This window comes from Carcharhinus amblyrhynchos, chromosome 12, assembly GCF_965287045.1.
Source record: "Carcharhinus amblyrhynchos chromosome 12, sCarAmb.v2.hapA, whole genome shotgun sequence".
NCBI classification, from domain to species: domain Eukaryota; kingdom Metazoa; phylum Chordata; class Chondrichthyes; order Carcharhiniformes; family Carcharhinidae; genus Carcharhinus; species Carcharhinus amblyrhynchos.
In genome coordinates this window covers 68838174-68852745 of record NC_137335.1, presented here as the reverse complement: position 1 = coordinate 68852745, position 14572 = coordinate 68838174, and the positions used below count along the sequence as shown (strand labels likewise).

The 14572-nt window shown below is 42.0% G+C and overlaps 1 protein-coding gene across 1 annotated transcript in view; it reads right to left on the bottom strand.

Annotated features, from left to right (window-relative positions):
* Positions 1-12165: 12165 nt before the first annotated feature.
* Positions 12166-14572, bottom strand: part of fh (fumarate hydratase) — a 32787-nt gene continuing 30380 nt past the window's right edge. The window contains exon 10 of the mRNA XM_080200673.1: positions 12166-12375. Coding sequence (XP_080056799.1) covers positions 12233-12375 — 143 coding nt within the window. The 3' untranslated portion in view covers positions 12166-12232. The remainder of the gene's footprint in view (positions 12376-14572) is intronic.

Sequence of the window (14572 nt, the reverse complement as noted above, 5' to 3'; positions counted from 1 at the left end):
CATGGCCCCTCCTAGTCTCTATATCAAACATTCCTCCACCCGCCTGTTATGGCCCTTTATAGTCCCTATGCTATCTTTGTGCTAATCCATGCCCCCAACCCTACCAGCATCCATTATCCTTACACCTACAAACTCACTCAATAGCCACCATGAGCATACCTCAGGAGCCACATTGAGTTAAATACATTTTTAAAGTGTCTATTGATGAATGCACTATTCAAAAAAAAACACATTGATAAAGACCCATTCATTACATTTAACTTTCTTTAATCCCTTATAAAAAGGAGCATTTGTAATCATAGGCCCATTTCATTGTTTATCCAAGTAAACTTGGACTTGTCAAATTGTGAACTGACAGGACACCCGCTAGAATAACGACAGATTATAAAGTTAATCATGTGGCAATAATTCTATAAAGTTGATCCTCAGGCATATGTCAACAGAGGGAAGTAGCAAGGACTGATTTTTTTTTAACACTGCAAATAGTTTTATCAAATATTTAAAAGGTGGGATATAGAATTTCCTTTATATCTTGAATGTTCTCTTGATGATTCTCTTGACATTTCTCTTGACAGTTTTTTTGATTGTTCAAATGAGTTTTCCACTTTTTATGCAATTCATGTCTACTTTCAACACTGCGAAAGGTCACATGACTTCACCAAAAGGTTTCTGGAACCATATCCAAATGGGCATGCTCCCTCTCCAAAATGGTACCCTACCTCTTCAAACAACTTTGCTAACTTCAGATGTTCTACTAACAGTTTAAAATGCACCAAGTGTGTTTTGGATATTCCATCAACCAAATTCAGAACTGCCTTAAGTTAGCAGAGCTTTAACATGCGGTTATCCCTATGGACTACGGATGTCCAGAACGCAACTCATCTAAGCTATTGGTTTGGTGCATTAGCCATGCTAAATTCTTCCAAACAGGCACCCAGAGTGTGGCAACTAGGAGATTTTCACGGTAACTTCATTACAGTGTTAATGTAAGCCTACCTGTGACACTAATAAATAAATAAACTTTTAAATGTTAAACTTTAAACCATCCCTATTCCCATCACCCACTGCAAAAGTGGTGGGGACCAGTTTGTGGGGCGGGATCTCTGAATCCTGGTTTTGGCAGACCGAGCCTCTCTGACTACATGAAAATTCAGACCTCTGTCTTAAGGGAGTAAGACAGAAAAAAAAATAAACTTGTGCAAAAGAAATAGCAAAATGTCTTCATTTGAGTGATCTTCAGGAAGTGGCATTGTTTTCATTAATGACTTTTGCAGAAGATTGGAGGCAGCAAAAGGTTGAGGAAAGCTTTGCTCTTGACGACTTATCTTCCCAATCGTAATAGCATGGTAACAGAACAAGCGTAATACCATGAAAACTCTCTAAGATAAACATTTTACAACTTGTAATATAAAGGAAATTGTGAATAACAGTTAGCAACTACAATGCGTTTAAATTTTATGAGGTCAGGGCAAGTTAATTTTTATTCTATCAGCAACTAAATCTAGACAAAAATTTCTAGCATTCTTTTGAATTATTTAAAGCACTTGCTCTTTCTTGTGTATAAAGGCAGATACACACTAAAAAGGTACACATCACACATCAGATTTACAGCCCAGTTAGTCCAAAGGAGGTTATAAAATAAGAAGTGCGCACTAATGATGAAATTTCAATTGACATTCAAAGCGAACTTAGCCCACACAGGGCATAAACTGTAAAATTAATTAAAAGAAATGTTATCCAAAGTAGATTTTTGCTTGTGGTTTCAACAATCTAAGATGTACAGCATCCCCATACATCTGTATTTGCAAATACAGTCATGAGAAGCTTCTTCAAAGCAATATCAAGCCATAAGACCTACGGCGGGTATTTCTGGCCACACTCACCCTAAGGTTGGAAAATCCCGCTTGAGGTCAACAGATATTTGCATGGTCCGTCTTCCACCCGCTACGATTCCCATGGTGGATGGGACGGGAGAATTCTGTGGCTGGACTTCGCATCTTCTGAGGCATTGGGCAAATTTTCCTATTTCATTTCAAAGTGTTGTGTTAGGTGGGGAAAAGAGCTATGTAGCCTGCCGGCTGTTCTGCGGCTTTTCCTATTCAATTTCTAAACTCATTGTAAAGAAAATGTTGGAGGTGGGTCCTATGCAGAGGCATGGGAACATTGACCTTCCAGAAGTTGGGTGCCTTTTTTTAAAGGACATCATGGATAGCATGGTGACATAGTCGTTAGCACTGCTGCCTCACAGCTCCGGGCATCCAAGTTCAATTTCTGGCTTGAATCACTATCTGTGAATTCTGCACGTTCTCCCTGTGTCTTCGTGGGTTTCCTCCGGGTGCTCCGGTTTCCTCCCACTGTCTGAAAGACGTGTGTGTTAGATGCATTGGTCATGCTAAATTCTCCCTCAGTGTACCTGAACAGGCGGCAGAGTGCGGCGACTAGGGGATTTTCACAATAACTTCATTGCAGTGTTAATGTAAACCTACTTGTGACATGAATGAATAAACTTAAAACACTTAAATGATCCAACAGAATGAAAAATAAAACCAAATACTGACCCCCCCCCCACAAACATGGAGACTCCACCTCCCTCACAAACACACAAAGATCCCACTCATGGGCAGAAGAAACATCACATTGGCATGGTAGGAAAATAGGTCTAGAGGGAATAAATGGTGAGGAAGGTGTATAATTAAATGTAAATATATTAAAATATATTAAAAATAGGTTCATGTCTATTATCAGCCTGAACCTAATTACGTTGCTAATGAAGATGGAGAAAATTGGAGATCCGTGATTTCTGTGTTTCGTTGGATCATGGACCTCCATTCTGATCCCCACACAAAGAAAGTGGGCTCATGATCCTGCCCGATAAAGACTAACATGCCATTTACCTTCCTCATCACTTGCTTTACCTGAAAACTGAATTTCTGTGTTCTTTGTACAAGCACTCACAAGCCCTCCTGAACATTTGTAAATTTTATTCTCGTTGTCACAGTGGATGACCTCACACCTCCACATTATACTTCATCTGCTACCTCATTGTCTACTCAGTTAACCTGCCTATATCTGTTTGCAGCCTCTGTATGTCCCCTTCACAGCTTATTTTGCACCTAGCTTTGTATTGTAAGAAAACCTGGATTCATGATTCCCAATCTATTTGTCTAAGTCAGAAATAAGATAACAAATAGCTGAGGCCTTAACATTGATCCTTGCAGCTAATTACAGCCTGCCAACTTGAAAATTCTCCATTTATTTCGACTCTCTCTGTTTCTTGTGCATTAACTAATTCTCTATACATTCTAATATTTTACAGCCAACTTCATGAGTGCTTATCTTGTGTATTAACCTATTGTGAGGTACCTTATTGAATGTCTTTCTTTCACCTTCTATTTATCTAAACTACTAATGACATCCTTTAAAAAACTCGAGGTATATTTGTCAAACATGATTGCCATTTCATAGAAGTATGTTGACTCTGTCTAATCATTAGGATTTTCTGAGTGTATTGTCGAGACTTCCTTAATAATAGATTCCAACATTTTTGTGACAGCTGCTGTCAAGCTAACTGTCCTCTTGTGCCCTGTTTTCTCTTACCCTTCCTGGAATAGAAGCATTACATTTGATAACTTCAATTCAATAGGACTATTGTAAAGTCCAGAGAATCTCTAATACTCTTTGTCAAAGAGTTGGTGCAGACTCAATGGGCCAAGTGGCTTCTTTTGCACAGTAGGGATTCCATGATTCTTGGAAAGCCATTGTTGGTGCATTAAATATTTCTGTAGCTCCCTCTTTAGAACCTTAAGGTTTCAAATTTATTTATTACTGTCACAAATAGACTTGAATTAACACTGCAATGAAGTTAGTATGAAAATCCCCTAGTGCCACATTCTGGCACCTGTTCGGTTACCCTGAGGGAGAATTTAGCATGGCTTATGCACCTAACTAGCACATCTTTCAAAATGTGGGAGGAAACCTAAGCAGACAAGGGAAGAACGTGCAGACTCTGCACAGTGACCCAAGCCTGGAATCGAACTGGGTCCCTGGCGCTGTGTGGCAGCAGTGCTAACCACTGCGCCACAAATTAGCCCCCTAAAATTTCCCCAATACTGATTCTCTGTTGATATTAATGACCTTAAATTTCTAACACTTATTGGCTTCTTAGTTGCTCTGTATCCTTAATATACATTTTGTGTCTTTTGCTGTGAAGATAGACACATAGGGCAGGGTTTTCTAGCCATTCCCGCCAGCAGGATCTCTTGGTCTTGCTGACACTGACTCCGCCCTGCCCCACCACGTGCTCCCCAGCAACAGAGGGCGGGACCAATGTAAAATCCTGTTGACAGTGACGAGAGTGAAAGATACCACCTCCGGTCAATGTCAAGCCATCTCTCCTCTACTCCCCTTGAATGTGTCATTCTGTTTCAAATACTTACACATGGATCCCATAAAGTGCAATTATCTCTGGTAAATCATCTTGCGCTCATGCAACACTGTGTGAAAAAAAATCTCAGTGGGTGGGAATTTTACAGCCTCGCGTGTTCCAAAATCGTAAATCCCACCCAAGGTCAACAGACCTTTCCATGTTCTGCCCCTCGCCCGCTCCGATTCCTGTGGCAGGTGGGATGGTAGAATTCCAGCCAACCTCTTTCTTCATCATGATTTCTTGTCAAAGACTCCCTGAACAGTGTACTTCATCTGCAAACTTTTTTTTTATTTATCTACATGGGATGTGTGGGCGGGAAGCCCTTACTGGTGATAGTTTTGATAAGTCTCGGAGCTGTCTTTTCAATTTTGATAGCCACTTGAGAATTGAAATTAATATTTGATTGCATTATTCAGCCCAAATTGTCACTACAGCATTGATTCAACAGAGACACTGCTCAAGATTACATGAAATATTTTGAATTATTCGCTCACTTTAATCAACCCAGGGAATTAAAGTATTGCATGAGCCATTTTAGCAAAAGCATGCAGATTTCAGTTTTTTTTAAAAAATCTTTTGGTTAATAACACCTTTGCAAATCAAGTTACAATGCTTTTGAATAATTCAAAAAATATTCATAACGCTGCTTCAATAGCTTCAGTGCTGTGCTGAATGAAGGCACTTCTAAGCAAATTAATCATATTAATCGCATAATCACAGCTAATCAATTTCGTCTGATTTATTCTGCCTCCGTCGACCACTGCAAAGATAAAAACACACCTTTGCAGTATCTGTATCTGGGAAAGTATGGCAGCTGTACTGCACTGACAGATGTACCATCTTTTGTTGCGAATTTAGACCTCTAGGGTGGACGCAAGATCCTGTGGCCACTAGACGGGTAGCAGGGGAGTTCTCTGATGTTTTGGCCAATTTTTATCCCTCGGCCTGTTTCACTATAAAATGACCTAACTGGCTGTCAAGCGCTTGGGATGGCTTCAGATAAAGACTATGTAAATAAAAGTCCGTACTTAAAAATAGCAACTTTTATTTCCTTCTGAAGGAATGTTCACCGGAATTTTACTGCCTGCCCACCACAGGAATCGTAGCAGGCAAGGGGCGGGTCATGGAAAAGTCTGGGATTTTATGGTTTTGGGCAGTAAGGGGAAGATGTGTTTCATGGTAGCATCATGTTAATGTTGGTGGAAATGGCAGTAAAATGCTGACCAACAATATTCCAGATTATTTTGCCGAAACAGGCACGACCTTCCAGAAAGCTATATTACCCGTTGTTATTCCGCTGTGACTTTCCTTTGCAATCAAGTGTGATATATGCCACTCATGGAGGAATCTATAATAGCTTTCTCTTAAAAAATTGAGTCAGCCACTTGAATAAAAGTTATTTATGTGTTGAAATATAGATGTCGATGGTCTTGTACAGACTAAGTGAATGAGTGTTACTCACAGCATCCGGAGGCCCTGCAACAGTTGTACACTAAAAATACATCTATTAGTTAAAAAGGCAATGGAAAGGCAATGAACAAAGCCTGAAGCTACACCACTGCAAAGTGTAAGAGCTCCTGTATGAGTTACCATGTTGTGGTATGATACTGGCTCATAGCCGTGACTTTTCTTCACTGTGTCTGCTCCTTCTGCACTGTGAACCCCACATTTCTGGAAACCGTGTTAATTCTTTTTGCACCCTTGTCCCTGAGTCACAGGATGGAATTTTCCCGCTTCACCTGCCACCGGAATCACAGCGGGCAGGACATGGACCATGCAAAGGTCTGTTGACCTCTGGTGGGATTTTCCAGCTATGGGGCAAGCACTGCCAGAAAGTCCCACCAAAGGGGTTCCAGGTTCAGGTCCCACTCCGAGACATGGGCACAAAAATCAAGACTGGCAATCCAGTGCAGTACTGAGGCTGTGCTGCAGTTTTGGAGGAATTGGCTGGAATTCTCCAATGCCGGTTAGAACAGAGAATTTGGGGCTCAGCCAAATGTCCATTCACTGCAGCTGGACAGAAGGATCCCAGCCAAAGGTGAGATTGGAGAATTTCAACTGTCATCTTTTGGATGAATGTTTAAATTGAGGTCCTGCCTGCCCTCGCTAGTCAATATAAAGGATCCCATAGCACAGTTGGAAGTAGAGCTAGGGGGTTATCCTCAGTGTCCAGGTCAAAAAAATTCACCTCTCAATCAACATTACAAAAACTGATTATCTGGTCATTACCACATTTCTATTTGCAGGAGCTTGCTATGCATAAATTGGCTGCAGTGTTCCCTGCATTACAACAGTGACTACATTTCAAAAGCACTTCATTGGCTGTAAATCACTTTGAGATCTGGTGGCGGCATGGCAGCCCAGCGGTTGTTACTGCTGCCTCACTGTGCCAGGGACCCGGGTTCATTTCTAGCCTCGGGTCACTGTCTGTGTGGAGTTCGCACATTCTCCCTGTGCCAGTGTGGGTTTTCTCCAGGTGCACCAGTTTCTTCCCAAAGAAGTGTAGGTTAGGTTGATTGGCCATGGTAAATTGACCTTTAGTGTCAGACGGTGAGGGGAAGGTGTGTTCCATGGTAGCATCCTGCTGGTGTTGGTGGAAACAACAGAGGATAATCCTTTGAATACACAGGCTGGTAGGGTGTAAAGTGAGTACAAGAGGGACTCTGTCATGGTTCTGGGATGGAGGAAAAGCATTGAGGGCAGAGGTAAGGGAAGTGGGTCGAACCTGATTGAGTGCCCTGTCAACCATAGGTTGCGGGGGGTGGAGGGGGGGACCTCGATTAAAAAAAAACAGACATGTCTGAAACATGATTTTCAAATGTGGCACAATCTGTCACAATACTGGGCCTTTAAGAAATGTATTTCTCTGCAGGGTGTTATTTTGTCTGCAGTGGGTGTCCTTTATTGTTACTGAAATAGTATAAATGACATTCTGATTGTTTTAATTTGAACCTAATGCAGCGTTTTGTGGGTTTTAATGTTCTCTTGGGATTGCAGAGGAGGGCTTGATTGGGGTGGTGACTGACAAGTCAGGTCATGTGGTTGGGGAAGCTATTTCTCACAGATCATCCCAGTTTTAGTTTTGCTTTCAGAAGCTGCTGTTGGAGTTGAGAGAGCACTGTTTCCATTTTCCCCTCTCTGAAGTTGCAAACGTGAATCTGCTAGGAGATAAGTCTTTTTCTTGGAGATTTTTTTGTTTGAGGGTTGTTGCTTTGGAAGCAGCCTCTTTGAGGCTTTGTTGTTTTGAGGGTATATCCTTTTCTGATAATTGCTGCCTGGATTTCTGCTGAAAATCCAGCATCATGAGCATACTTATTTTTGTGCTAATTCTGAAGAAGGGTGGTATATGGCTACAGTGTATTGCTTTAAATGGAACAACAGAGATAGCTAGCTGTTAAGAAATAAACTGTGTCGTGTTTAAGTCTTGTAATTGGTAAAAGTTATTCTAATTTTTTTGCTGTATTCTGTGTTCTTAAATAAACTTTGTTTGATAAAAGCTTCTTAATAGGTCACTTGAATCATGTCTAACTTCACAAAACACCTTGGGGTTTCCGGTCTGGATCTTAACACATCAGGACAGATGTGACAGAAATGGAGAAACTGGGAAAATAGGGTGGAGTCCTCAGAGGAAGTGAGATATGAGGAGCTGTAGTGAGGTAGTTGTGAGAGTCAGTGGCAGGAATTTTACCTGAACACCTGTCTGAGGTTCATAAGATTGTGCCCGAGGCTGTTCTACGAGCTGCTCCCTCCCCGGTTTCGGGGTGGAAATGTTAGTAAAATCATAGAAACACTACAGTGCAGAAAGAAGCCATTTGGCCCAGTGAGTCTGCACCGACCACAATCCCACCCAGGCCCTACCCCATTATCCCCACATATTTAACCGCTAATCCCACTAACCTACACATCTCAGGACACTAAGGGACGATTTTAGCATGGCCAATCAACCTCACCCACACATCTTTGGACTGTGGGAGGAAACCAGAGCACCTGTAGGGAACTCACGCAGACACAAGGAGAATGTGCAAATTCCACACAGACAGTGACCCAAGCTGGGAATTGAACCCAGGTCCCTGGAGCTGTGTTAACCACTGTGCTACCATGCCACCCAGGTAGTGGGTTTGTAATGAATATTGATCAATTGTCTAATTCTGGAAATGGAGACAGAGAGATCAAGGAAGGGAAGTGAAGTATCAGTGATGGGCCATGTGAAGGTGAGAGAGGGTTGGAAATTGGAAGCAAAATCAGTCATTTTTCCAGGTCTAGATGAGAGCATGAAGTGGTACCAATACAGTCATCAATATAATGGAAAGAATTGCAGGAGCAGGCCTGAGTAGAATTGGAACAAGGAGTGTTCCACATAATCCACAATAAGACAGGCATGACTGGGGACTTTGTGCATACTCATAGCCACACCTTATATTTGCAGGAAGAGAGACAAGTTAAAGGAGAAATTGTTTAGTGATAGAACAAGTTCAGCCAGGCAGAGGAGAGTGATGGTGGATAAGGATTACTTGTGCCGCCACTCAAGAAAAAAGTGGAGAGCCCTCAAACCCTCTTGGTGGGGGATGGAGGTATAGAGAAATTGGGCATCCATAATAAAGAGGTAGTTGGGCCATGGAACTGGCATGGACATCAGAGGAATCACAAATGTAGGTGGCAAGAGACTGGACAAGAATTCAGAGAATGAAGTCAAAATAGAAAGAAATGACTTCTGTGGGACTGGAATGGCTGATACAATGGGTGTACCAGGACAGCCCTTTTTGGTTACATTGGGAAAGAGGTAGAAGCAGGCTGTGTGGTGTTGGGGATTGAAGTTAGAGGCTGTAAAGGGAAGATTTCCAGGGGCTAGGAGGTCAGTAACCATCCTGGAAACAAGAGTTTGATGTTCAGTGGCGGGCTCATGGACCAGAGGTAGTTGGAATTGTTTGGAAGTTGGCACTCAGCCTCTGCGAGATAGAGATCAGTGTGCCAGACAACAATGGCACCATCCTTGTTAACAAGTTTAATCGCAAGGTCAGGATTGCACCTAAGAGAACAGATTGCAGCAGGTTCAGAGGGTGACAGGTTAGAATAGGTGAGAGGAGCAGACAGGTTTATTTATTAGTCTCACAAGCGGGCTGACATTAACACTGCAATTAAGTTAGTGAAAAATCCCATAGTCACCACATTCCAGCACCTGTTTGGGTACACTGAGGGAGAATTTAGCATGGCCAATACACCTAACCAGCATGTCTTTCAGATTGTGGAAGGAAACTGGTGCACCCAGAGGAAACCCACAGACAAGGGGAGAACGTACAAACTCTGCACACTGACCCAAGCTGGGAATTGAACCTGGGGCCCTGGCACTGTGAGGCAGAAGTGTTAACCACTGTGTCAAGGGGAAATGGTTATGTTTTCTTTCTTGTTGGAGTTGAACATTGGCTGGCACTAATGCTGCTTGCCATTTATCAAGCCTGAATGATGTTGTTATTGCTACACACAGACATGGACAGCTCCGGTATATATCAAACGTATTTGACACTTCTTCCCAGTAGCCAATAAACTATCACTTTTAATGAATATAGCCAGTCATGCTCATTATAGCAGTTTGTCAGTTTTATGACTACTGGCTCATTTTACATTACAGGAGTCGTTAATAATTGATTCAAAATACTTATCTCCCCTGGATATGAGCACCGTGTAGAAGGACCCAGAATGATTCCAACAATGTCCAGGGCTGACCACAAGGTCAGCCTTTTACATTCAGTTGGAGCAGCAGATTCACAGCAATGTGGTTGACTCTCCAGTGCCTTCTGAAATGGAGGGCAGTTACCAATAGACGAGCAATAAATGCTGGCCGAACCAGTGGCAATCGCGCCCCATTTAATCAATAAAAAATATACTGCATCAGAATCTGTCCAATGTTCCCAATATTTTAATGATTACATTGTCTGTCTTTGATGTGTGTTATTGGGAGGACTACTAAAAAATTGTGCTGAAGTAGCAGTCAAATAAGAACTCGTGTTATGTGGTTACTTTGGCATTTAGGATGTAAAGGTGTTAAGGGAGATCAAGGGAAGAAACAGCAGAGCAGGATGGCAACCAATCGGATGTGGAAATATTAAATCAAGCATGAAGCAGACATCAACATGAGACAGGAGAGAAAAAGGGACTTGGTAGCAGACAACAAAGTTGAATAACTTATAACATTTCATATTTCTTTAGTTTATTTGATGGCTTTGCATGACCTTGGGGATAGAGCAGAGTGGAACTGATTGAATAACTCTACCAAAAAACCAGCACAACCACAGTGCCTCCTTCTGCCATCTCTCATATTTCATGATTCTTCAACAATGTTCATTCATATAGAATCATAGAATCCCTACAATACAGAAGGCCATTCAGCCCATCAAGCTTGCACCAACAACAATCCCATCCAGGCCTTAACCCTGTAACATCACGCATTTACCCTGCTAATCCCTCTGACACTATGGGGCAATTTAGCAAGGCCAATCCACCTAACCTGCACATCTTTGGAATGTGGGGAGAAACCAGAGCACCTGGACGAAACCCATGCAGATACGGGAGAATGTGCAAACTCCACACACAGTGACCTGAGGTTGAAATTGAACCTGGGTCCCTGCGCTGAGAGGCAGCAGTGTTAACCATTGTGCTACCGTGCCGCCCCACGTATTTATTATTTCAACAACCTCATCAGTACCTCAAGATGAGAACTAAGATGACAAGAATTAGTTCAGTTTGTCTTAACATTGATTGGAAAGTACAAGGCAGAGATTTGAAACTAAAAAGTGCAAGTTAACATCATCCTACATTATATTCAATGCCACTATTTTTTTTTACATGTTCCAAGCTCTAGGGCCATTGCAAGCATGTATATGGCCAGTTTAAGGCAGTTTGGGTTGGTGATTCCAAAGCTGTTTTAATTTGTTTGACAAAAGCATTAGTTTTGGGCAAGTCTGTTCTAAAAGTCACCAACTTCTACAGATGCACCATAGAAAGCATTCTTTCTGATTGTATCATAGCTTGGTACGGCTCCTTCTCTGCCCAAGATTGCAAGAAACTACAAAAGTTCATGAATGAAGCCCAGTCCATCAAGCAAGCCAGCCTTCCATTCACTGACTGTCTACACTTACCGCTGCCTCAGAAAAGCAGCCAGCATAATTAGGGACTCCACCTATCCCAGACATTCTCTCTTCCACCTTCTCCCATTGGGAAAAAAAAATACAGAAATCTGAGGTCACGTACCAACTAACTCAAGAACAGCTTCTTCCCTGGTGCCATCAGACTTCTGAATGGACCTGCCTTACCCTAAGTTGATTTTTCTCTACACGCTAGCTACGACAGTAACACTACATCCTTTCTTTCTCTATGAACACTGTGCTTTGTCTGTATAGCGTGCAAGAAACAATACTTTTCACTGCGTACTAATAAATGTGACAATAATAAAATCAAAAATCTCAAGCTTGTGTGGTAAATCATACAATAATACTTAGTCATGTTGTTGTTAGACTTGTCTGAAATCCAGTGTAGGTTTGTCTCAAGTATGATTATAAGTTTCACCTTCAGGTGTGTCTATTCATTTAACTGCAGAGGTTGCAGTAGTAGAAATAAATATTTGTATCTGAACTTATGAACTGTGTTCCTGCTCTCTAGAAGTGAACCATGTGCAGAGTGCGAACTTTGCACATTGCCATGTGTTCTACATGTTAAATAATAAAGATTGCACAGTCGGTCTGCAATTAGCAGTTTTCACAAAACATTTATTTTCCAATATTATAGAACAACTGAAGCTGAAACACTTAAAAACTACTTGGGGCCAAGCATTTCATGTGGTTTGACCCACTGTTCAAATTGCTCTGGTGTAACAAATCCCAACTTTACTGCCATTTCTTTTAGTGTTGTGCCTTCTTTGTGGGCGGCCTTGGCAATCTTTGCTGCTTTATCATAGCCTGTTAATAATGAGAAATAACAATCATCATTTTTGGGAACAAAACAACGCCGAACTCTTCCAGCAATCTGGTGGTAGGTCACGTTTCACATCACTCTGCAGAGCAATCCATGTAACTGGATTTTGTCTGCAATCTCAGCTGTCTGCAATGAAAAACTAAGCGTGCCAGTATTGATCAAAAACGTACATTGAAGAATGAAACTAAAAGGTAGAGTAGATCATAGATCATAGAACCCTACAGTGCAGAAAGAAGCCCTTTGGCCCATCGAGTCTGCACCGAACACAATCCCACCCAGGCCTACCCCCAATATCCCTACATATTATACCCACTAATCCATCTAACCTACGCATCCCTGGACGCTAAGGAGCAATTTCTTAGCATGGCCAATCAACCTAACCTACACATCTTTGGACTGTGGGAGGAAACCGGAGTACCTGAAGGAAACCCATGCAGACATGAGGAGAATGTGCAAACTCCACACAGACAGTGACCTGAGCCAGGAATCAAACCCAGGATCCTGGAACTGTGAAGCAGCAGTGCTAACCACTGTACTACCGTGCCGCCCAAGTATTACTCAATACATATACAGAAAAGGACAACTGAATCACCACATTACATAACTGCCTAGGCCAACATATCTCGCCATTCTACTATCACTATCTAGTCAGATACCCGAGTTCTAGTAGAGCTGCAACACTTGTATCTGTTCATCATTGTGGAAAATTACCTAGGTATGCCCCACCTACCAACAAGAAAATTTTAACCTGGCCAATTACAATTTTCAAAACCTGGAATTTCCCTCTAAATTACACACCATCTTGACTTGGACATATACCATATTGTTTATGCATCATCACTGGACCAAATCCTGAAACTCCCTATCCCAAGATTATTTTGGGAGCACATTCACTTTCTGAACCACCGCTTTCTGTGTAGAGGGCCCACCAACAACTTTTCAAGTTAACAAATGCGGCCACCACCAGCAATAAATAATTGGCTTAAAAGTTTATCTCATTGTATATTTATTAAATGAAATAAAGTGTCTTCCTTGTGGATGCAGCAAATGCTGGAGGTTTTTATCCCTGGAGAAGAATCTGGAGGCGGACAATTGTACCTTCTCATTACGGACTCAAGCCAAGGTCAAATGCTCAAGGAGGTGGTGGCAGTACCATCTGAACATTCTCATTCTAGGACAGTTTAAAAGTCATAAGCAGTAGTCTTCAACACATCCCCATCCGATCTGGAAGAGTTTAATTATTTGGCCACTGTCCTCCTTTGGTCTAACATTGGCATCCATGTCTTAAGCCATCCAGTATTACTGTCTGGAATCTTCTCCTTAATGGTCTTTATCTCTCTCCTTTAGACACCTCCCTAAAAAAACGCCTTCAATCATGCTTTATGACCACCCTTCCTAGTTTCTCCTCCTCTAGCTAAGCATCCATTTTTGTTATGACTCTGTGCTATGACTTGGGATGTTTCACTGTGGTAAAGATGGTACAGAAATCCAAAACACTCTGCCCAGGAACAAGAGCTCCTTACCTCTACACTACTGGTGTATTCCGCGATGAAAGTTTGAAGTACCAAATCACTTGACTACAAATTTCTTAACCCTGTGTGGACTCCTTTATTTCATACTGAGCAAAAACCCTTCCAAACCCATGACCACTTCCAACTAGAAGGACAAGGGCAGCAGATACATGGGAACATGCCACCAGTAAGTTCCCCTCCAGGTCACTCAATGTCCTGACTTGGAAATATATCGCTGTTCCTTCGCAGTTGCTTGGTCAAAATCTTGGAATTCCCTCCCTGACATCATTTTGGGTCAACCCACAGCATGTGAACTGCAGTGATTCAAGCGGGCAGCTCACCACCACCTTCACAAGGACAATTAGGGATGGACAATAAATGCTGGCCAGTCAGCAACGCCCATGTCCCACCAACAAACAAAAAAAAAACAGACAATGCAATATTGACCATTAAAGGGCTCACCAAACTGACTCTGAAGCACCCAGCACAATGCTGTCAATTATCCCCCAACCCACTATGTTTGCTTCTTGATTTTCTGAGTGCCAGCTGGAGTCTCTGAAGCCAACTTTTACAATGAATAAACCAATTAAGTATCCAAATCATCTCAGCTAATATCACCAGCTGTCTTCTCAGCCAACAGCCTGCATTTTTTACTATGTTGGACACCCAA